Source organism: Mya arenaria, chromosome 14 (genome assembly GCF_026914265.1).
Source record: "Mya arenaria isolate MELC-2E11 chromosome 14, ASM2691426v1".
In the NCBI taxonomy this organism is placed as follows: Eukaryota; Metazoa; Mollusca; class Bivalvia; order Myida; family Myidae; genus Mya; species Mya arenaria.
In genome coordinates this window covers 11,561,417-11,589,360 of record NC_069135.1, presented here as the reverse complement: position 1 = coordinate 11,589,360, position 27,944 = coordinate 11,561,417, and the positions used below count along the sequence as shown (strand labels likewise).

At 38.6% G+C, this 27,944-nt stretch overlaps 1 protein-coding gene across 2 annotated transcripts; it reads left to right on the top strand.

Moving 5' to 3' along the window:
• On the top strand, positions 1-27,864 carry LOC128217681 (SCO-spondin-like). Of its 2 annotated transcripts, XM_052924989.1 has the most exons (16): positions 1-125; positions 791-859; positions 1,272-1,355; positions 2,011-2,133; positions 2,480-2,530; positions 3,526-3,693; positions 3,961-4,140; positions 4,262-4,414; positions 4,947-5,117; positions 6,004-6,174; positions 6,391-6,561; positions 24,845-25,015; positions 25,577-25,753; positions 25,946-26,176; positions 26,356-26,496; positions 27,536-27,864. In XM_052924989.1, the coding sequence occupies exons 1-16, from the start codon at positions 101-103 to the stop codon at positions 27,862-27,864; spliced, it is 2,415 nt and encodes an 804-aa protein (XP_052780949.1). In that variant the 5' UTR covers positions 1-100. The 2 variants fall into 2 exon arrangements, with proteins under 2 accessions (XP_052780949.1, XP_052780950.1); XM_052924990.1 differs by lacking the exon at positions 1,272-1,355.
• Positions 27,865-27,944: the final 80 nt, after the last annotated feature.

The following is a 27,944-nucleotide window of genomic DNA, read 5'->3' as shown; positions in this document are numbered from 1 at the left end:
GAAATGTGAAGCACAGGATGATTGTTCTTATTGTTCCAATTATTACTTACACTCTTTAATGTGTTGAGAGGGCATAGATCGTACATATGTAACTGCTATAATGGATAACATTCTTTCACACGGATGTAAGTTCCAGTATCGGTTACAAACATATCTAGATCAATACCATTAATATGATGAATTATATCGTTATTAAGAACCATATCTTTATGTACAATTTAGAACATATGTTTGCGTTTAATAATCAATTGCAAGAATGCCATTGCAAACTGAAGCCATCCTTAAATGTTTATGAATTAATATGAATCGTAGTGTGAAAAATGATAATGTTGTCCAGTTATCGCAGTGGATAACGCAATTGCAAGGGATTAAGGCGTCCCGGGGTTGTTTCCCCGCGCGGGGGTATGTTAGTTTAGTTTGCTGTCACCAAGCCGGACAAGTGGGGGTTTTCTCCAGGTACTCCAAATTCCCCCTGTAGAACAAGACCACTCTTTCGCAAAACACTGTTCTAACGAGAGTGACTTAGCGACTTTCTTTACAATCGCTGTAAAGTACGATATAAATATAGATTAAATTAAAAATTGGTAGAGTATGACTGTATATATATATATCATGATTTCAAGAAGAATGCTTTGTTTGTATTTAAAATCAGAACGTTGGCATTTTACTCTTTAAAGTCTTAAAGATTCTGCAAACGTGCATATAATCGATATCTACATGTTTGTGTATAAAATGTCGAGCATTTGCAAGGCCATACTCATTATTCACAATGTATGTTATTTTAAACCAGCATTAACATTCATCGCTTTGCTGGGCGTTCTTCTCATCAACTCTGCTGCCACAAAACCTGATGCCGATGGTAAGCCGTCAAATTGGAATTTTATTTAATCGATAATAAAAGAAGCAACATTTGCACCAACACGAAAACAGAAAGCATACATGAAAGCTTAAAAAAAAGTGCATCACTGTCTACAAACATAACTGTACTCTTCTAAGTATACTTCTTTGTGTATACGTAAAAACACGACAAAACAATAGAAACAACAACTCACGAGTTATTTGCTGTACCTTTTGGATCATGTGATATATAACTCATTGGTTGTTGGAATTAGAGCACTGCCTAATAAGATGTGTTTTGGCGGTGACAGTGTTGCAGCTACAATTCCTGTGACTAAAATGTCTCAATGCCATCAATACTGCATACCCTGGCTACCTTATGCTGCGTTGTCGCTGGATATTGCAACCAAAATGTATCTGCACTTAATATTAAGGTCCATCTGTAGTGATGAAACAAAGCCAACAGAGGGACGAACGCCAACGTTTCGTCCTTGATGACCAAAGAGCTTCCACTACATGTAAGACTCACATATTCCCTGGTTCACCAAAACATATAAAGCTTTATATTGACGTTCGCCTCGTCCTTTGTATAGATAAAACTTGACTTTCATATTGTATAACACGCAAGGAGACATTCTTTGTTTATTTCAATATTGCGCTCTGATTAGATTTGCGCGACGTCATTTAACCTATGATATACGTTGTTACAACAGTCAGCTATTCTTGTATACGAACGAATGATGTTCGGTTAAACTTTTTTAAGAACAAATACACATTTGCAGAGGATACTGCTTATGTTTAATCGCAATGTTTATTTTCTTTAAATATAAATATAAGTGATGCTCTCATTTTTTCTTGCGTTTATACTGTATGAACGCAGTAGGGTAAGCGAGCAAATGACTGAAAAGCGCTAGTGGTCTTCATGGAATTTACTCGCATACCCTACTGCGTTCATATTGCATAAACGCATGAAAAATGTGACCAATCCAGCATGCATTTTATTATTGTATATATGTGTAATAGCACGTATACACAGTGTGACATGACTCTGACGTTTTCATTTAGTGCAACAAAAATGTCACTAAAATGTATACTGTATTTAGAGGTCAACTTTTTAGTTATTGTAACTGTAGAAGATCATGTAACAATACCTTTTACTTCACCATGCACTAGCCGCGACAACTGCAAGTGAAGCATGCGCGGATCTAGATCCACACGGTTGTGCGGCGAACCCTAACATCTGTAATGACGACATCGTTGCCGAAGTCACGTGTCCAGTCAGCTGCAACAAATGTCGTAAGTGGCACGTGCTTAGCTTTATATGATGTTATGAAGTAGATAAGTAATTTTTATTTTTTATTTTAAGAGATCGCTAGCAAATTGCAAACACAAGAATTAAAGCTGAGTTTTGTCCATTGTAGGCTAACAATTAATTATTGACATGCGTCAATTAATTGTTTTTGAAAACGACCGTTTTGCCGTTTTAAAATTCAAGCATGCTATGTTCTTGATCATTAAACAATATACTTACAGGAACTTTCATCGGAACACCAATGCATTGGTCTACCCATCTGTTACACTCAGCCATTGTATGTTTTTGCAAGGAAGTGTTTATTCATCTTTACCTTTCTCGATTTTCTAGCTACAACAGTAACGACGACAACCACGACAGTTACTACTACCAGTCTCCATGGTACGCTAACACATTATATAATTTCACAGATTTCATTTTATTTTCAAAGAAGAGACTGTATGTGACTCTTTTGATTTGCCATTTTAAGATTAGATCATGACTTATAAATAAAAAAATCTAAGAGAAAAACAGCAGATGATGATCACTGAGTATGTCATCACGGTCCTATGTACAAATCGACTAAATCACGTACACCAATAACCAAAATATAGTGCACGTAATAGATTGGCCGCTTTGATGTAAATGATGTTTTGTAATCATTCCTAAGAGCGTTTTAGGCGTATATTTTGTTTGTTTCCATTAACACGGCCGACCCTATTTTGTCCTCCCGACTCTACCCTTTTTAGGCGAGGTGAGGATTTTTTTCCGAATTTCATAAAAAATGTTAAAATTTGACCATTTTATATCTAAAACATTTTACAATAGCAATATACCTTGATATAGGTCGTTTTGGTACGGAATCACTGTTCTAAAAAAAGAAAAAGAAAACAAGTTATGCTTATCTACCAACCCTATTTTTTGAGATATTAGAGGAAACAATGAACATTTTATGACCTGAGTATGATGTATGAACAACAATAAATATACGTTAATCCAAATTTTGTTTTGCAAGTAAAATTTGTACATATAGTGATAACTAAAAAGAGAGTTTTCAAGCCGGGGCTTCCATATATAACGGAGGAAACTTTGTCACTAGAACCAATTTTGATACTAGTATGAAGAGCCGTAAATGTTATATGTTGTAATATTTCAGGGTTTTTGTTCATTGAACGGTGAAATTAGATCCTATGTTCTAAAAGTGTAGTGCTATTTGGTTAATAAGGTATTCTACTTATATCTACGAAAAAAACAGTAACGGCGTTCCCATCGTCGGCAACCACGGTACTTTTTTCCGTTACACTTCATTCATAACGAAGCGTAGTAGTTTATTGGGCGATGTGGCGTTCCATAACATTGCATTAGGATGACTTTACATGCTTGTTTGTACGGTACAGCGCATCCTGCACCAGAGTGGGCATCTTGGGAGCAGTATGCGGCGTGCCAGGTGACGTGCGCGACTGGCTACGAAAACACCATTCGTACATGCTGCCTCCTGGGGGATAACCGTGCTTGTCTACTTCTCCCTTGGGACGCCCTCAAGCCGCTCATTGGAACATGTTCAAGTACAATGACTCTAGCACCATTGATTTTGATGTTTAGGTCTACTGAATTATGACGATAGCTGCAAGTGATATTAGCCATTCTCGAGTCAGTTTATCAGGTTGAAACCAGTACTGGTGTCCTTAGAACGTTCTGCATCAACGTATCAAATGTCTCATCAATAAGTTGATCGCTAGTTAATACAAATTTTGTTTGTTATTTAAGAACGATTATAATGAGTTACAATGAAACATACAGAAACATTCATGAAAGCATATATTTATTCACAGTCGACGGAGCGTGGCTGGAATGGTCAGGATGGTCGCACTGCACGGTGACGTGTGGGGGCGGGGCACGACTGCGGACCCGACAGTGCGTCTTTCCGGTCGAGTTCCGACACGGGGACCCATGTACAGGCGACTCAGCGGAAATGGCCACATGCGCAGATCAAACGTGCCCGGGCAAGCTTAGTTAGTAAACAGAACATTTAATTTGTTCAATTTTAAACAACAATGATGAGTGCAAAATGATATATTTATATATTGAACAAACTACATCAGTTTGAATGAGAATGACTTCTTTAACATTCAGCGCTGGGTCAGTGGTCTGAATGGGCGGGTTGGTCAGCGTGTGCGGTTTCGTGCGGGGGCGGTCTCGTCACACGATCACGCGCCTGTCCGAGTGGTCGCGTGTGCACGGGTAACGTCGAGCAGACCAAACTGTGCAACAACGGGGCATGTCCAGGTAAACATGTATATACAGCAGCTACCAAAGTATCTGGTGTGTTTATATCTGTATCAATAGCGGGTATATGTTTCAGAACATTAATGAACGATCGTAACAATGCAGAAATTGGTTGAAAATTGAAAAGTGATATTTTTTTTTGTATTTTTAAGTTTCTACTTCTTCGCATAAGTCTTAAACTTTTTTCCGCAAGGACAAGTTCATAGTTTTGCAATATTTTTTTTAAGTTTGAATGTAAACGGAATGTCAAAATATATCTCAACGTCTCTTTTTACATTTGCTAAACTTCTTATTATACAAGCAAATGTTGCGAAGATTATATTAATTCCAAAGAAAAATGTTTTTTTTTACTTTATTTATTTTTGGCTTCAGTTATCCACACACTCTGTATTGTTAATGTCCCTAAAGGGAACTAAAATAACAATTAAGTAACATGTATCATTTCCATGAATCTTTTGGTTAAGACGTTATTCAACGCGACATCTGACTTGATTCATCATTGTTTGACGAAACTTGTTTTGATACTGACTAGCGGACGGTGTATGGTTGTCATGGCAGCCGTGGACAGAGTGTGACGTATCCTGTGCTAACGGAACTCGCCAGCGCTATAGGGAATGTTTCTTCTACACCGCAGCCCCAATGGGAAGTAACTGCACCGGTCCGGATGTTGAAACCACACCATGCAGTACAGGCTCTTGTCAAAGTAATGACAAGCAAGTACTTATCACAATTCTAATTCAAATATCGCTTTCTTTGGCTATTCATATACGCGTTCATTAGTCTATACATGTATAATAATGTAACAGGACATTTATCTACATACTTTTATGTTTAATTCATCCAAACACCGTTTGTCTAAAACATAAAGTAAATCAAACAAATGAAGCACACTTAAAATAAAATATATCCCATACCCCTCATAGTATATGTGCAGCATAACGACATACCTAAATATATCCCATACCCCTCATAGTATATGTGCAGCATAACGACATTCCTAAATATATCCCATACCCCTCATAGTATATGTGCAGCATAACGACATTCCTAAATATATCCCACACCCCTCATAGTATATGTGCAGCATAACGACATTCCTAAATATATCCCATACCCCTCATAGTATATGTGCAGCATAACGACATTCCTAAATATATCCCATACCCCTCATAGTATATGTGCAGCATAACGACATTCCTAAATATATCCCATACCCCTCATAGTATATGTGCAGCATAACGACATTCCTAAATATATCCCATACCCCTCATAGTATATGTGCAGCATAACGACATTCCTAAATATATCCCATACCCCTCATAGTATATGTGCAGCATAACGACATTCCTAAATATATCCCATACCCCTCATAGTATATGTGCAGCATAACGACATTCCTAAATATATCCCATACCCCTCATAGTATAAGTGCAGCATAACGACATTCCTAAATATATCCCATACCCCTCATAGTATATGTGCAGTATAACGACATTGCTAAAGATTTTCTTTTGAAAAGCAACAAACTGTGTTCGTGTTAGTTGTCAGCCACAGGTTTGATTGTAATGCTCGCATTAACAATTCTACAGCGGACGGACTGTGGGCGGACTGGAGTCCTTGGGGTCAATGCCCGGTCACTTGTGGGGGAGGCATCACACTGCGCATGCGCAACTGTGTATTTCCGATGCCAGGTCATCAAGGTCAATACTGCCCGGGTCTGTCTACGGAACTGAAAAGTTGTTCAGCAACTGGATGTCCAGGTACCTTCTTAAACAAACATACAATTTCAGTTTGTACGGAATGTTAAGCCAAACAAGACCGTCCTTACACTGCACTTTTCCTAAAGGAAAATATACCGACTTGCATTGCATTGTTCTCAGTGGCAGTGACGAGTATCCAATTATATATTTGTAAGAAAACAGATAATAAAATAACACACAACTTAATCTTTCTATGAAGTCCATGCTTGCTTGCAGAGGACGGGATATGGTTGTTATGGCAGGCGTGGTCCGCTTGTTCCGTTTCGTGCGGAAATGGAACTATGTCTCGCACCAGAGATTGCTACTTCGATCCTGATTCACCGAAAGGACGCATTTGTCCCGGAAATGACGTCGTTATTCAGAACTGTTCAATGGAGATTTGTCAGAGTAAGTTTCTGCTGTATGCGTCCGATTCTAAAAATATACGTTGTATTCTATTGCAAATGTATACTCTTACAACTACAATGTAGAATATTACGAATAGATAAAGTCGTCTGATTGAAATCTCATTTCTTAATTTAAAATGTCGCACAAACTATTCTGGGACTGATGTTACTGGAGAAGTATGGAAAAGATCCATTCATGACTGTTACTGCAGTAGGACCTCTTGTGAAACTGTATGAAAGGATATTCATGCATTGGAAATTCCTGCCTCTTGTGAAAATGTATGCAAGAGTATATTGTAAATGCCTGCCTCTAGAAAAAAATGTATGACAGGATCTATTGTAAATGCCTGCCTCTTGTGAAAATGTATGAGAGAATCTATTGATAATGCCTGCCTCTTCTGAAAATGTATGAGGGGATCTATTGATAATGCCTGCCTCTTGTGAAAATGTATGAGGGAATCTATTGATAATGCCTGCCTCTTGTGAAAATGTATGAGGGAATCTATTGATAATGCCTGCCTCTTGTGAAAATGTATGAGAGAATCTATTGATAATGCCTGCCTCTTCTGAAAATGTATGAGGGAATCTATTGATAATGCCTGCCTCTTGTGAAAATGTATGAGGGAATCTGTTGATAATGCCTGCCTCTTGTGAAGATGTATGAGGGAATCTATTGATAATGCCTGCCTCTTGTGAAAATGTATGAGAGAATCTATGATAATGCCTGCCTCTTGTGAAACTGTATGACAGGATCTATTGTAAATGCCTGCCTCTTCTGAAAATGTATGAGAGAATCTATTGATAATGCCTGCCTCTTCTGAAAATGTATGAGGGAATCTATTGATAATGCCTGCCTCTTGTGAAAATGTATGAGGGAATCTATGATAATGCCTGCCTCTTCTGAAAATGTATGAGAGAATCTATGATAATGCCTGCCTCTTCTGAAAATGTATGAGAGAATCTATGATAATGCCTGCCTCTTCTGAAAATGTATGAGAGAATCTATGATAATGCCTGCCTCTTCTGAAAATGTATGAGAGAATCTATGATAATGCCTGCCTCTTCTGAAAATGTATGAGGGAATCTATTGATAATGCCTGCCTCTTCTGAAAATGTATGAGGGAATCTATTGATAATGCGTGCCTCTTCTGAAAATGTATGAGGGAATCTATTGATAATGCCTGCCTCTTCTGAAAATGTATGAGAGAATCAATGATAATGCCTGCCTCTTCTGAAAATGTATGAGATAATCTATTGATAATGCCTGCCTCTTCTGAAAATGTATGAGAGAATCTATGATAATGCCTGCCTCTTGTGAAAATGTATGAGGGAATCTATTGATAATGCCTGCCTCTTCTGAAAATGTATGAGAGAATCTATGATAATGCCTGCCTCTTCTGAAAATGTATGAGAGAATCTATGATAATGCCTACCTCATCTGAAAATGTATGAGAGAATCTATTGATAATGCCTGCCTCTTCTGAAAATGTATGAGGGAATCTATGATAATGCCTGCCTCTTCTGAAAATGTATGAGGGAATCTATTGATAATGCCTGCCTCTTTTGAAAATGTATGAGGGAATCTATTGATAATGCCTGCCCTTTGTGAAACTGTATGAGGGGATCTATTGTAAATGCCTGCCTCTTGTGAAACTGTATGAGGGAATCTATTGTAAATGCCTGCCTCTTGTGAAAATGTATGAGGGAATCTATTGTAAATGCCTGCCTCTTGTGTAACTGTATGTGGGAATCTATTTTAAATGCCTGCCTCTTGTGTAACTGTATGCCAGGATCTATTGTAAATGCCTGTCTCTTGTGAAACTGTATGACAGGATCTATTGTAAATGCCTGCCTCTTGTGTAACTGTATGAGGGAATCTATTGTAAATGCCTGTCTCTTGTGAAACTGTATGACAGGATCTATTGTAAATGCCTGCCTCTTGTGTAACTGTATGACAGGATCTATTGTACATGCCTGTCTCTTGTGTAACTGTATGACAGGATCTATTGTAAATGCCTGCCTCTTGTTAAACTGTATGACAGGATCTATTGTAAATGCCTGCCTCTTGTGTAACTGTATGACAGGATCTATTGTAAATGCCTGCCTCTTGTGAAACTGTATGACAGGATCTATTGTAAATGCCTGCCTCTTGTTAAACTGTATGACGGGATCTATTGTAAATGCCTGCCTCTTGTGAAACTGTATGACAGGATCTATTGTAAATGCCTGCCTCTTGTGTAACTGTATGACAGGATCTATTGTAAATGCCTGCCTCTTGTTAAACTGTATGACAGGATCTATTGTAAATGCCTGCCTCTTGTGTAACTGTATGATTGGATCTATTGTAAATGCCTGCCTCTTGTGTAACTGTATGACAGGATCTATTGTAAATGCCTGTCTCTTGTTTAACTGTATGACATTATCTATTGTAAATGCCTGCGTCTTGTTAAACTGTATGACAGGATCTATTGTAAATGCCTGCCTCTTGTTAAACTGTATGACAGGATCTATTGTAAATGCCTGCCTCTTGTGTAACTGTATGACAGGATCTATTGTAATTGCCTGCCTCTTGTTAAACTGTATGACAGGATCTATTGTAAATGCCTGCCTCTTGTGTATCTGTATGAGGGAATCTATTGTAAATACCTGTCTCTTGTGAAACTGTATGACAGGATCTATTGTAAATGCCTGCCTCTTGTGTAACTGTATGACAGGATATATTGTAAATGCCTGCCTCTTGTTAAACTGTATGACAGGATCTATTGTAAATGCCTGCCTCTTGTGTAACTGTACGACAGGATCTATTGTAAATGCCTGCCTGTTGTGAAACTGTATGACAGGATCTATTGTAAATGCCTGTCTCTTGTGAAACTGTATGACAGGATCTATTGTAAATGCCTGCCTCTTGTGTAACTGTATGAGGGAATCTATTGTAAATGCCTGTCTCTTGTGAAACTGTATGACAGGATCTATTGTAAATGCCTGCCTCTTGTTAAACTGTATGACAGGATCTATTGTAAATGCCTGCCTCTTGTGTAACTGTATGATTGGATCTATTGTAAATGCCTGCCTCTTGTGTAACTGTATGACAGGATCTATTGTAAATGCCTGCCTGTTGTGTAACTGTATGACAGGATCTATTGTAAATGCCTGCCTCTTGTGTAACTGTATGACAGGATCTATTGTAAATGCCTGTCTCTTGTTTAACTGTATGACAGGATCTATTGTAAATGCCTGCCTCTTGTGTAACTGTATGACAGGATCTATTGTAAATGCCTGCCTCTTGTTAAACTGTATGACAGGATCTATTGTAAATGCCTGCCTCTTGTGTAACTGTATGACAGGATCTATTGTAATTGCCTGCCTCTTGTTAAACTGTATGACAGAATCTATTGTAAATGCCTGCCTCTTGTGTAACTGTATGAGGGAATCTATTGTAAATACCTGTCTCTTGTGAAACTGTATGACAGGATCTATTGTAAATGCCTGCCTCTTGTGTAACTGTATGACAGGATCTATTGTAAATGCCTGCCTCTTGTTAAACTGTATGACAGGATCTATTGTAAATGCCTGCCTCTTGTGTAACTGTATGACAGGATCTATTGTAAATGCCTGCCTCTTGTGAAACTGTATGACAGGATCTATTGTAAATGCCTGCCTCTTGTTAAACTGTATGACGGGATCTATTGTAAATGCCTGCCTCTTGTGAAACTGTATGACAGGATCTATTGTAAATGCCTGCCTCTTGTGTAACTGTATGACAGGATCTATTGTAAATGCCTGCCTCTTGTTAAACTGTATGACAGGATCTATTGTAAATGCCTGCCTCTTGTGTAACTGTATGATTGGATCTATTGTAAATGCCTTCCTCTTGTGTAACTGTATGACAGGATCTATTGTAAATGCCTGTCTCTTGTTTAACTGTATGACATTATCTATTGTAAATGCCTGCGTCTTGTTAAACTGTATGACAGGATCTATTGTAAATGCCTGCCTCTTTTTAAACTGTATAACAGGATCTATTGTAAATGCCTGTCTCTTGTTTAACTGTATGACAGGATCTATTGTAAATGCCTGCCTCTTGTTAAACTGTATGACAGGATCTATTGTAAATGCCTGCCTCTTGTTAAACTGTATGACAGGATCTATTGTAAATGCCTGCCTCTTGTGTAACTGTATGACAGGATCTATTGTAAATGCCTGCCTCTTGTGAAACTGTATGACAGGATCTATTGTAAATGCCTGCCTCTTGTTAAACTGTATGACGGGATCTATTGTAAATGCCTGCCTCTTGTGAAACTGTATGACAGGATCTATTGTAAATGCCTGCCTCTTGTGTAACTGTATGACAGGATCTATTGTAAATGCCTGCCTCTTGTTAAACTGTATGACAGGATCTATTGTAAATGCCTGCCTCTTGTGTAACTGTATGATTGGATCTATTGTAAATGCCTTCCTCTTGTGTAACTGTATGACAGGATCTATTGTAAATGCCTGTCTCTTGTTTAACTGTATGACATTATCTATTGTAAATGCCTGCGTCTTGTTAAACTGTATGACAGGATCTATTGTAAATGCCTGCCTCTTTTTAAACTGTATAACAGGATCTATTGTAAATGCCTGTCTCTTGTTTAACTGTATGACAGGATCTATTGTAAATGCCTGCCTCTTGTTAAACTGTATGACAGGATCTATTGTAAATGCCTGCCTCTTGTTAAACTGTATGACAGGATCTATTGTAAATGCCTGCCTCTTGTGTAACTGTATGACAGGATCTATTGTAATTGCCTGGCTCTTGTTAAACTGTATGACAGGATCTATTGTAAATGCCTGCCTCTTGTGTAACTGTATGATTGGATCTATTGTAAATGCCTGCCTCTTGTGTAACTGTATGACAGGATCTATTGTAAATGCCTGCCTCTTGTGTAACTGTATGACAGGATCTATTGTAAATGCCTGCCTCTTGTGTAACTGTATGACAGGATCTATTGTAAATGCCTGTCTCTTGTTTAACTGTATGACAGGATCTATTGTAAATGCCTGTTTATTGTGTAACTGTATGACAGGATCTATTGTAAATGCCTGCCTCTTGTTAAACTGTATGACAGGATCTATTGTAAATGCCTGCCTCTTGTGTAACTGTATGACAGGATCTATTGTAAATGCCTGCCTCTTGTTAAACTGTATGACAGGATCTATTGTAAATGCCTGCCTCTTGTGTAACTGTATGAGGGAATCTATTGTAAATACCTGTCTCTTGTGAAACTGTATGACAGGATCTCTTGTAAATGCCTGCCTCTTGTGTAACTGTATGACAGGATCTATTGTAAATGCCTGCCTCTTGTTAAACTGTATGACAGGATCTATTGTAAATGCCTGCCTCTTGTGTAACTGTATGACAGGATCTATTGTAAATGCCTGCCTCTTGTGAAACTGTATGACAGGATCTATTGTAAATGCCTGCCTCTTGTTAAACTGTATGACGGGATCTATTGTAAATGCCTGCCTCTTGTGAAACTGTATGACAGGATCTATTGTAAATGCCTGCCTCTTGTGTAACTGTATGACAGGATCTATTGTAAATGCCTGCCTCTTGTTAAACTGTATGACAGGATCTATTGTAAATGCCTGCCTCTTGTGTAACTGTATGATTGGATCTATTGTAAATGCCTTCCTCTTGTGTAACTGTATGACAGGATCTATTGTAAATGCCTGTCTCTTGTTTAACTGTATGACATTATCTATTGTAAATGCCTGCGTCTTGTTAAACTGTATGACAGGATCTATTGTAAATGCCTGCCTCTTGTTAAACTGTATGACAGGATCTATTGTAAATGCCTGTCTCTTGTTTAACTGTATGACAGGATCTATTGTAAATGCCTGCCTCTTGTTAAACTGTATGACAGGATCTATTGTAAATGCCTGCCTCTTGTTAAACTGTATGACAGGATCTATTGTAAATGCCTGCCTCTTGTGTAACTGTATGACAGGATCTATTGTAATTGCCTGCCTCTTGTTAAACTGTATGACAGGATCTATTGTAAATGCCTGCCTCTTGTGTATCTGTATGAGGGAATCTATTGTAAATACCTGTCTCTTGTGAAACTGTATGACAGGATCTATTGTAAATGCCTGCCTCTTGTGTAACTGTATGACAGGATATATTGTAAATGCCTGCCTCTTGTTAAACTGTATGACAGGATCTATTGTAAATGCCTGCCTCTTGTGTAACTGTACGACAGGATCTATTGTAAATGCCTGCCTGTTGTGAAACTGTATGACAGGATCTATTGTAAATGCCTGCCTCTTGTTAAACTGTATGACGGGATCTATTGTAAATGCCTGCCTCTTGTGAAACTGTATGACAGGATCTATTGTAAATGCCTGCCTCTTGTTAAACTGTATGACGGGATCTATTGTAAATGCCTGCCTCTTGTTAAACTGTATGACAGGATCTACTGTAAATGCCTGCCTCTTGTGTAACTGTATGATTGGATCTATTGTAAATGCCTGCCTCTTGTGTAACTGTATGACAGGATCTATTGTAAATGCCTGTCTCTTGTGTAACTGTATGACAGGATCTATTGTAAATGCCTGCCTCTTGTGTAACTGTATGACAGGATCTATTGTAAATGCCTGCCTCTTGTGTAACTGTATGATTGGATCTATTGTAAATGCCTGCCTCTTGTGTAACTGTATGACAGGATCTATTGTAAATGCCTGTCTCTTGTTTAACTGTATGACAGGATCTATTGTAAATGCCTGCCTCTTGTGTAACTGTATGACAGGATCTATTGTAAATGCCTGCTTCTTGTGTAATTGTATGACAGGATCTATTGTAAATGCCTGCCTCTTGTGTAACTGTATGAGGGAATCTATTGTAAATACCTGTCTCTTGTGAAACTGTATGACAGGATCTATTGTAAATGCCTGCCTCTTGTGTAACTGTATGACAGGATCTATTGTAAATGCCTGCCTCTTGTTAAACTGTATGACAGGATCTATTGTAAATGCCTGCCTGTTGTGTAACTGTATGACAGGATCTATTGTAAATGCCTGCCTCTTGTGAAACTGTATGACAGGATGGATCTATTGTAAATGCCTGCCTCTTGTTAAACTGTATGACGGGATCTATTGTAAATGCCTGCCTCTTGTGAAACTGTATGACAGGATCTATTGTAAATGCCTGCCTCTTGTGTAAGTGTATGACAGGATCTATTGTAAATGCCTGCCTCTTGTTAAACTGTATGACAGGATCTATTGCAAATGCCTGCCTCTTGTGTAACTGTATGATTGGATCTATTGTAAATGCCTGCCTCTTGTGTAACTGTATGACAGGATCTATTGTAAATGCCTGTCTCTTGTTTAACTGTATGACAGGATCTATTGTAAATGCCTGCCTCTTGTGTAACTGTATGACAGGATCTATTGTAAATGCCTGCCTCTTGTGTAACTGTAAGATAGGATCTATTGTAAATGCCTGCCTCTTGTTAAACTGTATGACAGGATCTATTGTAAATGCCTGCCTCTTGTGTAACTGTATGACAGGATCTATTGTAAATGCCTGCCTCTTGTGTAACTGTATGACAGGATCTATTGTAAATGCCTGCCTCTTGTGTAACTGTATGACAGGATCTATTGTAAATGCCTGCGTCTTGTTAAACTGTATGACAGGATCTATTGTAAATGCCTGCCTCTTTTTAAACTGTATAACAGGATCTATTGTAAATGCCTGTCTCTTGTTTAACTGTATGACAGGATCTATTGTAAATGCCTGCCTCTTGTTAAACTGTATGACAGGATCTATTGTAAATGCCTGCCTCTTGTTAAACTGTATGACAGGATCTATTGTAAATGCCTGCCTCTTGTGTAACTGTATGACAGGATCTATTGTAATTGCCTGCTTCTTGTTAAACTGTATGACAGGATATATTGTAAATGCCTGCCTCTTGTGTAACTGTATGAGGGAATCTATTGTAAATACCTGTCTCTTGTGAAACTGTATGACAGGATCTATTGTAAATGCCTGCCTCTTGTGTAACTGTATGACAGGATCTATTGTAAATGCCTGCCTCTTGTTAAACTGTATGACAGGATCTATTGTAAATGCCTGCCTCTTGTGTAACTGTATGACAGGATCTATTGTAAATGCCTGCCTGTTGTGAAACTGTATGACAGGATCTATTGTAAATGCCTGCCTCTTGTTAAACTGTATGACGGGATCTATTGTAAATGCCTGCCTCTTGTGAAACTGTATGACAGGATCTATTGTAAATGCCTGCCTCTTGTGTAACTGTATGATTGGATCTATTGTAAATGCCTGCCTCTTGTGTAACTGTATGACAGGATCTATTGTAAATGCCTGTCTCTTGTTTAACTGTATGACAGGATCTATTGTAAATGCCTGCCTCTTGTGTAACTGTATGACAGGATCTATTGTAAATGCCTGCCTCTTGTGTAACTGTATGACAGGATCTATTGTAAATACCTGCCTCTTGTTAAACTTTATGACAGGATCTATTGTAAATGCCTGCCTCTTGTGTAACTGTATGACATTATCTATTGTAATTGCCTGCCTCTTGTTAAACTGTTTGACAGGATCTATTGTAAATGCCTGCCTCTTGTGTAACTGTATGACAGGATCTATTGTAAATGCCTGCCTCTTGTGTAACTGTATGACAGGATCTATTGTAAATGCCTGTCTCTTGTTAAACTGTATGACAGGATCTATTGTAAATGCCTGCCTCTTGTGTAACTGTATGACAGGATCTATTGTAAATGCCTGCCTCTTGTTAAACTGTATGACAGGATCTATTGTAAATGCCTGCCTCTTGTTAAACTGTATGACAGGATCTATTGTAATTGCCTGCCTCCTGTTAAACTGTATGACAGGATCTATTGTAAATGCCTGCCTCGTGTGTAACTGTATGAGGGAATCTATTGTAAATGCCTGCCTCTTGTGTAACTGTATGACAGGATCTATTGTAAATGCCTGCCTCTTGTGTAACTGTATGACAGGATCTATTGTAAATGCCTGCCTCTTGTTAAACTGAATGACAGGATCTATTGTAAATGCCTGCCTCTTGTGTAACTGTATGACAGGATCTATTGTAAATGCCTGCCTCTTGTTTAACTGTATGACAGGATCTATTGTAAATGCCTGCCTCTTGTTAAACTGTATGACGGGATCTATTGTAAATGCCTGCCTCTTGTGAAACTGTATGACAGAATCTATTGTAAATGCCTGTCTCTTGTTAAACTGTATGACAGGATCTATTGTAAATGCCTGCCTCTTGTTAAACTGTATGACAGGATCTATTGTAAATGCCTGCCTCTTGTGTAACTGTATGATTGGATCTATTGTAAATGCCTGCCTCTTGTGTAACTGTATGACAGGATATATTGTAAATGCCTGTCTCTTGTTTAACTGTATGACAGGATCTATTGTAAATGCCTGCCTCTTGTGTAACTGTATGACAGAATCTATTGTAATTGCCTGCCTCTTGTTTAACTGTATGACAGGATCTATTGTAAATGCCTGCCTCTTGTGTAACTGTATGACAGGATCTATTGTAAATACCTGTCTCTTGTGAAACTGTATGACAGGATCTATTGTAAATGCCTGTCTCTTGTTTAACTGTATGACAGGATCTATTGTAAATGCCTGCCTCTTGTGTAACTGTATGACAGGATCTATTGTAAATGCCTGCCTCTTGTGTAACTGTATGACAGGATCTATTGTAAATGCCTGCCTCTTGTTAAACTGTATGACAGGATCTATTGTAAATGCCTGCCTCTTGTTAAACTGTATGACGGGATCTATTGTAAATGCCTGCCTCTTGTGAAACTGTATGACAGGATCTATTGTAAATGCCTGCCTCTTGTGTAACTGTATGACAGGATCTATTGTAAATGCCTGCCTCTTGTTAAACTGTATGACAGGATCTATTGTAAATGCCTGCCTCTTGTGTAACTGTATGACAGGATCTATTGTAAATGCCTGTCTCTTGTTTAACTGTATGACAGGATCTATTGTAAATGCCTGCCTCTTGTTAAACTGTATGACAGGATCTATTGTAAATGCCTGCCTCTTGTTAAACTGTATGACAGGATCTATTGTAAATGCCTGCCTCTTGTTAAACTGTATGACAGGATCTATTGTAAATGCCTGCCTCTTGTGTAACTGTATGACAGGATCTATTGTAATTGCCTGCCTCTTGTTAAACTGTATGACAGGATCTATTGTAAATGCCTGCCTCTTGTGTAACTGTATGACAGGATCTATTGTAAATGCCTGCCTCTTGTTAAACTGTATGACAGGATCTATTGTAAATGCCTGTCTCTTGTTAAACTGTATGACAGGATCTGTTGTAAATGCCTGCCTCTTGTTTAACTGTATGACAGGATCTATTGTAAATGCCTGCCTCTTGTTAAACTGTATGACAGGATCTATTGTAAATGCCTGCCTCTTGGTAAACTGTATGACAGAATCTATTGTAAATGCCTGTCTCTTGTTTAACTGTATGACAGGATCTATTGTAAATGCCTGCCTCTTGGTAAACTGTATGACAGGATCTATTGTAAATGCCTGCCTCTTGTTAAACTGTATGACAGGATCTGTCGTAAATGCCTGCCTCTTGTGTAACTGTATGACAGGATCTATTGTAAATGCCTGCCTCTTGTGTAAATGTATGAGAGGATTCATTGTAAAGTCCTGCGTCTTGTGAACATGTACGAGAGAATCTATTGTAAATGCCTGTTTATTGTGTAACTGTATGACAGGATCTATTGTAAATGCCTGCCTCTTGTGTAACTGTATGACAGGATCTATTGTAAATGCCTGTCTCTTGTGAAAATGTATGACAGGATCTATTGTAAATGCCTGCCTCTTGTGTAACTGTATGACAGGATCTATTGTAAATGCCTGCCTCTTGTGTAACTGTATGACAGGATCTATTGTAAATGTCTGCCTCTTGTGTAACTGTATGACAGAATCTATTGTAAATGCCTGCCTCTTGTTAAACTGTATGACAGGATCTATTGTAAATGCCTGCCTCTTTTTAAGCTGTATAACAGGATCTATTGTAAATGCCTGTCTCTTGTTTAACTGTATGACAGGATCTATTGTAAATGCCTGCCTCTTGTTAAACGGTATGACAGGATCTATTGTAAATGCCTGCCTCTTGTTAAACTGTATGACAGGATCTATTGTAAATGCCTGCCTGTTGTGAAACTGTATGACAGGATCTATTGTAAATGCCTGCCTCTTATTAAACTGTATGACGGGATCTATTGTAAATGCCTGCCTCTTGTTAAACTGTATGACAGGATCTATTGTAAATGCCTGCCTCTTGTTAAACTGTATGACGGGATCTCTTGTAAATGCCTGCCTCTTGTTAAACTGTATGACAGGATCTGCTGTAAATGCCTGCCTCTTGTGTAACTGTATGATTGGATCTATTGTAAATGCCTGCCTCTTGTGTAACTGTATGACAGGATCTATTGTAAATGCCTGTCTCTTGTGTAACTGTATGACAGGATCTATTGTAAATGCCTGCCTCTTGTGTAACTGTATGACAGGATCTATTGTAAATGCCTGCCTCTTGTGTAACTGTATGATTGGATCTATTGTAAATGCCTGCCTCTTGTGTAACTGTATGACAGGATCTATTGTAAATGCCTGTCTCTTGTTTAACTGTATGACAGGATCTATTGTAAATGCCTGCCTCTTGTGTAACTGTATGACAGGATCTATTGTAAATGCCTGCTTCTTGTGTAATTGTATGACAGGATCTATTGTAAATGCCTGCCTCTTGTGTAACTGTATGAGGGAATCTATTGTAAATACCTGTCTCTTGTGAAACTGTATGACAGGATCTATTGTAAATGCCTGTCTCTTGTGAAACTGTATGACAGGATCTATTGTAAATGCCTGCCTCTTGTGTAACTGTATGACAGGATCTATTGTAAATGCCTGCCTCTTGTGTAACTGTATGACAGGATCTATTGTAAATGCCTGCCTCTTGTGAAACTTTATGACAGGATGGATCTATTGTAAATGCCTGCCTCTTGTTAAACTGTATGACGGGATCTATTGTAAATGCCTGACTCTTGTGAAACTGTATGACAGGATCTATTGTAAATGCCTGCCTCTTGTGTAAGTGTATGACAGGATCTATTGTAAATGCCTGCCTCTTGTTAAACTGTATGACAGGATCTATTGCAAATGCCTGCCTCTTGTGTAACTGTATGATTGGATCTATTGTAAATGCCTGCCTCTTGTGTAACTGTATGACAGGATCTATTGTAAATGCCTGCCTCTTGTGTAACTGTATGACAGGATCTATTGTAAATGTCTGCCTCTTGTGTAACTGTATGACAGAATCTATTGTAAATGCCTGCCTCTTGTTAAACTGTATGACAGGATCTATTGTAAATGCCTGCCTCTTGTTAAACTGTATGACAGGATCTATTGTAAATGCCTGCCTCTTTTTAAACTGTATAACAGGATCTATTGTAAATGCCTGTCTCTTGTTTAACTGTATGACAGGATCTATTGTAAATGCCTGCCTCTTGTTAAACTGTATGACAGGATCTATTGTAAATGCCTGCCTCTTGTTAAACTGTATGACAGGATCTATTGTAAATGCCTGCCTCTTGTGTAACTGTATGACAGGATCTATTGTAATTGCCTGCCTCTTGTTAAACTGTATGACAGGATCTATTGTAAATGCCTGCCTCTTGTGTATCTGTATGAGGGAATCTATTGTAAATACCTGTCTCTTGTGAAACTGTATGACAGGATCTATTGTAAATGCCTGCCTCTTATTAAACTGTATGACGGGATCTATTGTAAATGCCTGCCTCTTGTTAAACTGTATGACAGGATCTATTGTAAATGCCTGCCTCTTGTTAAACTGTATGACGGGATCTATTGTAAATGCCTGCCTCTTGTTAAACTGTATGACAGGATCTGCTGTAAATGCCTGCCTCTTGTGTAACTGTATGATTGGATCTATTGTAAATGCCTGCCTCTTGTGTAACTGTATGACAGGATCTATTGTAAATGCCTGCCTCTTGTGTAACTGTATGACAGGATCTATTGTAAATGCCTGTCTCTTGTGTAACTGTATGACAGGATCTATTGTAAATGCCTGCCTCTTGTGTAACTGTATGATTGGATCTATTGTAAATGCCTGCCTCTTGTGTAACTGTATGACAGGATCTATTGTAAATGCCTGTCTCTTGTTTAACTGTATGACAGGATCTATTGTAAATGCCTGCCTCTTGTGTAACTGTATGACAGGATCTATTGTAAATGCCTGCCTCTTGTGTAACTGTATGACAGGATCTATTGTAAATGCCTGCCTCTTGTGTAACTGTATGAGGGAATCTATTGTAAATACCTGTCTCTTGTGAAACTGTATAACAGGATCTATTGTAAATACCTGTCTCTTGTGAAACTGTATGACAGGATCTATTGTAAATGCCTGCCTCTTGTGTAACTGTATGACAGGATCTATTGTAAATGCCTGCCTGTTGTGTAACTGTATGACAGGATCTATTGTAAATGCCTGCCTCTTGTGAAACTGTATGACAGGATGGATCTATTGTAAATGCCTGCCTCTTGTTAAACTGTATGACGGGATCTATTGTAAATGCCTGACTCTTGTGAAACTGTATGACAGGATCTATTGTAAATGCCTGCCTCTTGTGTAAGTGTATGACAGGATCTATTGTAAATGCCTGCCTCTTGTTAAACTGTATGACAGGATCTATTGCAAATGCCTGCCTCTTGTGTAACTGTATGATTGGATCTATTGTAAATGCCTGCCTCTTGTGTAACTGTATGACAGGATCTATTGTAAATGCCTGTCTCTTGTTTAACTGTATGACAGGATCTATTGTAAATGCCTGCCTCTTGTGTAACTGTATGACAGGATCTATTGTAAATGCCTGCCTCTTGTGTAACTGTAAGATAGGATCTATTGTAAATGCCTGCCTCTTGCTAAACTGTATGACAGGATCTATTGTAAATGCCTGCCTCTTGTGTAACTGTATGACAGGATCTATTGTAAATGCCTGCCTCTTGTGTAACTGTATGACAGGATCTATTGTAAATGCCTGCCTCTTGTGTAACTGTATGACAGGATCTATTGTAAATGCCTGCCTCTTTTTAAACTGTATAACAGGATCTATTGTAAATGCCTGTCTCTTGTTTAACTGTATGACAGGATCTATTGTAAATGCCTGCCTCTTGTTAAACTGTATGACAGGATCTATTGTAAATGCCTGCCTCTTGTTAAACTGTATGACAGGATCTATTGTAAATGCCTGCCTCTTGTGTAACTGTATGACAGGATCTATTGTAATTGCCTGCCTCTTGTTAAACTGTATGACAGGATATATTGTAAATGCCTGCCTCTTGTGTAACTGTATGAGGGAATCTATTGTAAATACCTGTCTCTTGTGAAACTGTATGACAGGATCTATTGTAAATGCCTGCCTCTTGTGTAACTGTATGACAGGATCTATTGTAAATGCCTGCCTCTTGTTAAACTGTATGACAGGATCTATTGTAAATGCCTGCCTCTTGTGTAACTGTATGACAGGATCTATTATAAATGCCTGCCTGTTGTGAAACTGTATGACAGGATCTATTGTAAATGCCTGCCTCTTGTTAAACTGTATGACGGGATCTATTGTAAATGCCTGCCTCTTGTGTAACTGTATGACAGGATCTATTGTAAATGCCTGCCTCTTGTGTAACTGTATGACAGGATCTGTTGTAAATGCCTGCCTCTTGTTAAACTGTATGACAGGATCTATTGTAAATGCCTGCCTCTTGTGTAACTGTATGATTGGATCTATTGTAAATGCCTGCCTCTTGTGTAACTGTATGACAGGATCTATTGTAAATGCCTGTCTCTTGTTTAACTGTATGACATCATCTATTGTAAATGCCTGCCTCTTGTGTAACTGTATGACAGGATCTATTGTAAATGCCTGCCTCTTGTGTAACTGTATGACAGGATCTATTGTAAATGCCTGCCTCTTGTTAAACTGTATGACAGGATCTATTGTAAATGCCTGCCTCTTGTGTAACTGTATGACATTATCTATTGTAATTGCCTGCCTCTTGTTAAACTGTATGACAGGATCTATTGTAAATGCCTGCTTCTTGTGTAACTGTATGACAGGATCTATTGTAAATGCCTGCCTCTTGTGTAACTGTATGACAGGATCTATTGTAAATGCCTGTCTCTTGTTAAACTGTATGACAGGATCTATTGTAAATGCCTGCCTCTTGTGTAACTGTATGACAGGATCTATTGTAAATGCCTGGCTCTTGTTAAACTGTATGACAGGATCTATTGTAAATGCCTGCCTCTTGTTAAACTGTATGACAGGATCTATTGTAATTGCCTGCCTCTTGTTAAACTGTATGACAGGATCTATTGTAAATGCCTGCCTCGTGTGTAACTGTATGAGGGAATCTATTGTAAATGCCTGCCTCTTGTGTAACTGTATGACAGGATCTATTGTAAATGCCTGCCTCTTGTGTAACTGTATGACAGGATCTATTGTAAATGCCTGCCTCTTGTTAAACTGTATGACAGGATCTATTGTAAATGCCTGCCTCTTGTGTAACTGTATGACAGGATCTATTGTAAATGCCTGTCTCTTGTTTAACTGTATGACGGGATCTATTGTAAATGCCTGCCTCTTGTTAAACTGTATGACAGGATCTATTGTAAATGCCTGCCTCTTGTGAAACTGTATGACAGGATCTATTGTAAATGCCTGTCTCTTGTTAAACTGTATGACAGGATCTATTGTAAATGCCTGCCTCTTGTTAAACTGTATGACAGGATCTATTTTAAATGCCTGCCTCTTGTGTAACTGTATGATTGGATCTATTGTAAATGCCTGCCTCTTGTGTAACTGTATGACAGGATATATTGTAAATGCCTGTCTCTTGTTTAACTGTATGACAGGATCTATTGTAAATGCCTGCCTCTTGTGTAACTGTATGACAGAATCTATTGTAATTGCCTGCCTCTTGTTTAACTGTATGACAGGATCTATTGTAAATGCCTGCCTCTTGTGTAACTGTATGACAGGATCTATTGTAAATACCTGTCTCTTGTGAAACTGTATGACAGGATCTATTGTAAATGCCTGCCTCTTGTTTAACTGTATGACAGGATCTATTGTAAATGCCTGCCTCTTGTGTAACTGTATGACAGGATCTATTGTAAATGCCTGCCTCTTGTGTAACTGTATGACAGGATCTATTGTAAATGCCTGTCTCTTGTTAAACTGTATGACAGGATCTATTGTAAATGCCTGCCTCTTGTTAAACTGTATGACGGGATCTATTGTAAATGCCTGCCTCTTGTGAAACTGTATGACAGGATCTATTGTAAATGCCTGCCTCTTGTGTAACTGTATGACAGGATCTATTGTAAATGCCTGCCTCTTGTGTAACTGTATGACAGGATCTATTGTAAATGCCTGCCTCTTGTGTAACTGTATGACAGGATCTATTGTAAATGCCTTTCTCTTGTTTAACTGTATGACAGGATCTATTGTAAATGCCTGCCTCTTGTTAAACTGTATGACAGGATCTATTGTAAATGCCTGCCTCTTGTTAAACTGTATGACAGGATCTATTGTAAATGCCTGCCTCTTGTTAAACTGTATGACAGGATCTATTGTAAATGCCTGCCTCTTGTGTAACTGTATGACAGGATCTATTGTAATTGCCTGCCTCTTGTTAAACTGTATGACAGGATCTATTGTAAATGCCTGCCTCTTGTGTAACTGTATGACAGGATCTATTGTAAATGCCTGCCTCTTGTTAAACTGTATGACAGGATCTATTGTAAATGCCTGTCTCTTGTTAAACTGTATGACAGGATCTATTGTAAATGCCTGCCTCTTGTTAAACTGTATGACAGGATCTATTGTAAATGCCTGCCTCTTGTTTAACTGTATGACAGGATCTATTGTAAATGCCTGCCTCTTGTTAAACTGTATGACAGGATCTATTGTAAATGCCTGCCTCTTGTTAAACTGTATGACAGAATCTATTGTAAATGCCTGTCTCTTGTTTAACTGTATGACAGGATCTATTGTAAATGCCTGCCTCTTGGTAAACTGTATGACAGGATCTATTGTAAATGCCTGCCTCTTGTGAAACTGTATGACAGGATCTATTGTAAATGCCTGCCTCTTGTTAAACTGTATGACAGGATCTATTGTAAATGCCTGCCTCTTGGTAAACTGTATGACAGGATCTATTGTAAATGCCTGCCTCTTGTTAAACTGTATGACAGGATCTGTCGTAAATGCCTGCCTCTTGTGTAACTGTATGACAGGATCTATTGTAAATGCCTGCCTCTTGTGTAAATGTATGAGAGGATTCATTGTAAAGTCCTGCGTCTTGTGAACATGTACGAGAGAATCTATTGTAAATGCCTGTTTATTGTGTAACTGTATGACAGGATCTATTGTAAATGCCTGCCTCTTGTGTAACTGTATGACAGGATCTATTGTAAATGCCTGTCTCTTGTGAAAATGTATGACAGGATCTATTGTAAATGCCTGCCTCTTGTGTAACTGTATGACAGGATCTATTGTAAATGCCTGCCTCTTGTGTAACTGTATGACAGGATCTATTGTAAATGCCTGCCTCTTGTGTAACTGTATGACAGGATCTATTGTAAATGCCTGCCTCTTGTTAAACTGTATGACAGGATCTATTGTAAATGCCTGCCTCTTGTTAAACTGTATGACAGGATCTATTGTAAATGCCTGTCTCTTGTGAAAATGTATGAGAGGATTTATTGTAAAGTCCTGCGTCTTGTGAACATGTACGAGAGAATCTATTGTAAATGCCTGTTTATTGTGAAATGTATGAAATTATTCATTTTTAACGTATGGCTCTTGTGAAACTGGTAATGTATATCTCTTATAAAAATGTACGTGAGTTTTTATTGCAAATGCGTGTCTTATGAAAATAGTAAATATATCGCGTATTGTCATGCAAGTGAGATTCTATTGTAAATATAAGCGTCCTAAAAGAATCGTAAATGATCGTCCTCTATAGCAAAATAGCAATGCACAACACTTACTATTGTAAGTGGATGCATCTTGTGAAAATGAATGCCCTTTTTGTACCATACATGTATTTCTCTTGTGCAAATACACATCACTTTATACTGTATATGAACGTGAGGTTTAAGGCAAGATAGAGCCCATGCATTATCCATCTCTAGTCGACGGTGTTTGGTTGCCATGGAGTCCCTGGTCAACCTGCTCAGTAACGTGCGGGGACGGACTAGTAATGCGCACGCGTAATTGCTCCTTTCCGGACGAGCATGATCACGGACAGCCCTGCATGGGTGCGGCCACTGAAGAAAATAACTGCACTGTCAACCAGTGTCCTGGTGAGATGGTCAATTTACACATAATTTTATCATAGATAGACGAACATGCCGGATGTAAATAAATCGACTCCACAGAGTAATGTCGAGTAAGCACATTTCGATATAAAGTATGTGTTTCATTCAATTGCACCGGCTATTTAAACTGAAATTACTTACAATTTGAAACTAAAAATAACGATGCCAAAAATGTGAAAAAATATTGATTTTTTTCTCTCATAAATATGCACTTTGTGTGAATAAAAATGAATAATATGAGGTTGTAAATCTGGTGCCAGTGGTTTCACAAACTGACTGTATATATCTCTTATCATTTTATTGAACTTTAAAGGAAATAATATATGTACTCGCAATTAAACTGTTCAAACAGAAAGTGTTAAGCAAAAAAGGGTTATAGTATACCAGAACACTGCGTTATTATCATGCAATTACGTAAAGTATCCAAACCATTAATGATCACAATAATGTAGACGCATTGGCTCCAACTGTCGGCAACGTTAAATTCTCAGCGTGGACACCGAATAACATACTTATCAAGTAGATTATATATTGTCAATTGTTTAGTGGACGGTGTGTGGCTGTCGTGGAGTGAGTGGTCTGACTGCTCAATAACGTGTGGTGATCAGCTAGGGCTCAGTACGCGCAACCGAACCTGCTTCTATTCGCCCGACCAGCCCCTCGGTGACGCCTGCCCCGGAGCGACATCTGACAGCAAATACTGCGCCGCGGAAAAGTGCCCGAGTAAACACAACTCTATTTCACGTAGCCTACCATACCCTTTATACATTTTATAAAAGAAACAGTCACAAGGAAAGAGGATCTGGTAGTGGAAACAATTCCTATATGGTTGAAATATAACTTTACATGGGTATAATTTAGCTAGAACAGTTAGATACATGTAATAATTGAGCCCCGTATTGTTCAATTGTACAGTATGTAAACCGTTTACTGTGACGGACGATGCATGGAGGCCGTGTAACGGGACTCACTTTCTTCTAACGGACCCACAGAAAGTGGCGACCGCCCAGTCAGCGGCCGTGTGTTGGATAAAGGGCGGTTCCATCGGCTCCCTCGGAGATGGCTCGGCGCAGGAAGTTAACAACATCGTTTCCGATTGTAGCCTTCAGAATATTTTCGCTACCGGAGAGCTATACAGGATCAGAGGTTTCCTATCAGCCTTAGTTCAAATAGTTTTTTTAATAGTTAGATAAAAACGTTAAATCCATATAAGGTATCGTTGTTTATCAGTCACGTTTGTCGTTTGATTGTGTTAACTGCACATTGAATTATTTAAGACAAAAATGCTAAACATACCAATGCGTCACCATATACCCTTTTTGCAGAGCCCATCGACATGTGTTGTTCATACCTGAGCATGGACCAGCTTGGTCACGTGACGATTGAGCAGCACTCTAACTGCATTGACTGTCCGACCAAATCCTTCCTCATTTGTGAGAACAAACAGCCACCAAGGATTTCTACTGGTAATACTCATAAAACTACACATTGCAAACTTTCATTTACATAACATTTATCCTAAAATAAAATGGCGGAGGGGGGGGGGGGGGTGTGCGTTAATCGACTGTAGTTTTCTTATCTTCTTTTTAGTGTTTTAGTCTTAAAACTTTTTCAATGTTTCGTAGATTGTTAGGGTTATAATCAATTTGTGTTAAATGAAAGAAATTGTGATGTGAGATTATATGTATCTTCAAAAGCTGAGAGTGTAAAATAGGTTCATCCCAACCCGAGCGTAGGGTGAAACGATATTCCGCAGAACACCCTGCGCGAGGGTTGGGATGAACTTGACACGAGCGGCAATGGTAGATGCTTTTTCACCCACCTTAGTTGAACAAAATAAATTACCATATATAAATTTGCTAGAACTCTTTGTGCGCAGTGAAAATAATGTGCGTATGGATTTGTCATATTTGTGGTTGTCATGGATATGCACGCAGTGCTTCAGTTTATGTAAACAGTCAATCGTTCTTTAAATAGTTCTGAGGAGAGTGCAGCATTATTTCTTGAATGCAGCGTGAAAACCCTTTTTAGCGAGAAACATTTAATTTGGACTTTAATTATTGACACAAGACAAGGTTTCCATGATACTACAGACGACTTTGTGCGTCGGTAATTGTGTGAAGGCAATAAAAAGGGAGTTCCATACGGATACTTGTTTTATCGTGGCTTATGGGCAAGATAAGAATTTCCAGCCTGGCTAAAATTTTGGATCTATTTATCTGAGGTGGGAGGAAAGGTTCTCCATGATAATATTTATATTCTTGAATGATTTTTATACCTACTAAGCCACCTTGGTCTTTCATACTGATATTTGGTGGAGATTGGACTGAATACTCCTGCTCCTCCTCCTTTTACTACAATATATATATATATTATGGTGTCCCACCTGAAATAATTCATGATGTGTTGTGTATCTTGCACGGAAAGTCACCACTCCTGTATTAACTCTAGTTATCAATGTGTATATTTTCGTAACAATATATATTCTTTTTTTTTCTTTTATAGTGTTCGACCAGTGGTACGCAATAACAGGTTCTTTACAAGGAATCTTAATTACAAGTATCACTGATACCCATGAGGCGTGTATACACAAATGCATGTCGATGTCGGCTAAACTCGCTCCAATTGACCTCGCCTCCGCGCTGGCACCAACCATATTGCCACCTAGGGACCCAAGCTTAACGCACTATTGGATGGCTGAATCAGCGGCAGCCCCTGGCCAGTGTAGGGTAGTAGCCGACTCTCTCCACACGCGCATGCAGGAGGTGGCAGCCCAGTCATGTGAAACTCTCGCTCACTGCATTTGTCAATCACAGACATCGCTTTCTTGTTGACATCGGTTGTTAAATTATCATTGTAGTAGTTATGAGTTAGTTCTTGTATTGCTTATAATGCATCGAAACAACTTTTATTT

Bases quoted from the DNA above. Each gene is read 5' to 3' on its own strand.
- LOC128217681 (XM_052924989.1), top strand. From the start codon at position 101: ATGGATAACATTCTTTCACACGGAT. The intron at 2,134-2,479 runs GTAAGTGGCACG...TCGATTTTCTAG, and splicing joins AGTCAGCTGCAACAAATGTC to CTACAACAGTAACGACGACA. The intron at 5,118-6,003 runs GTAATGACAAGC...ACAATTCTACAG, and splicing joins CAGTACAGGCTCTTGTCAAA to CGGACGGACTGTGGGCGGAC.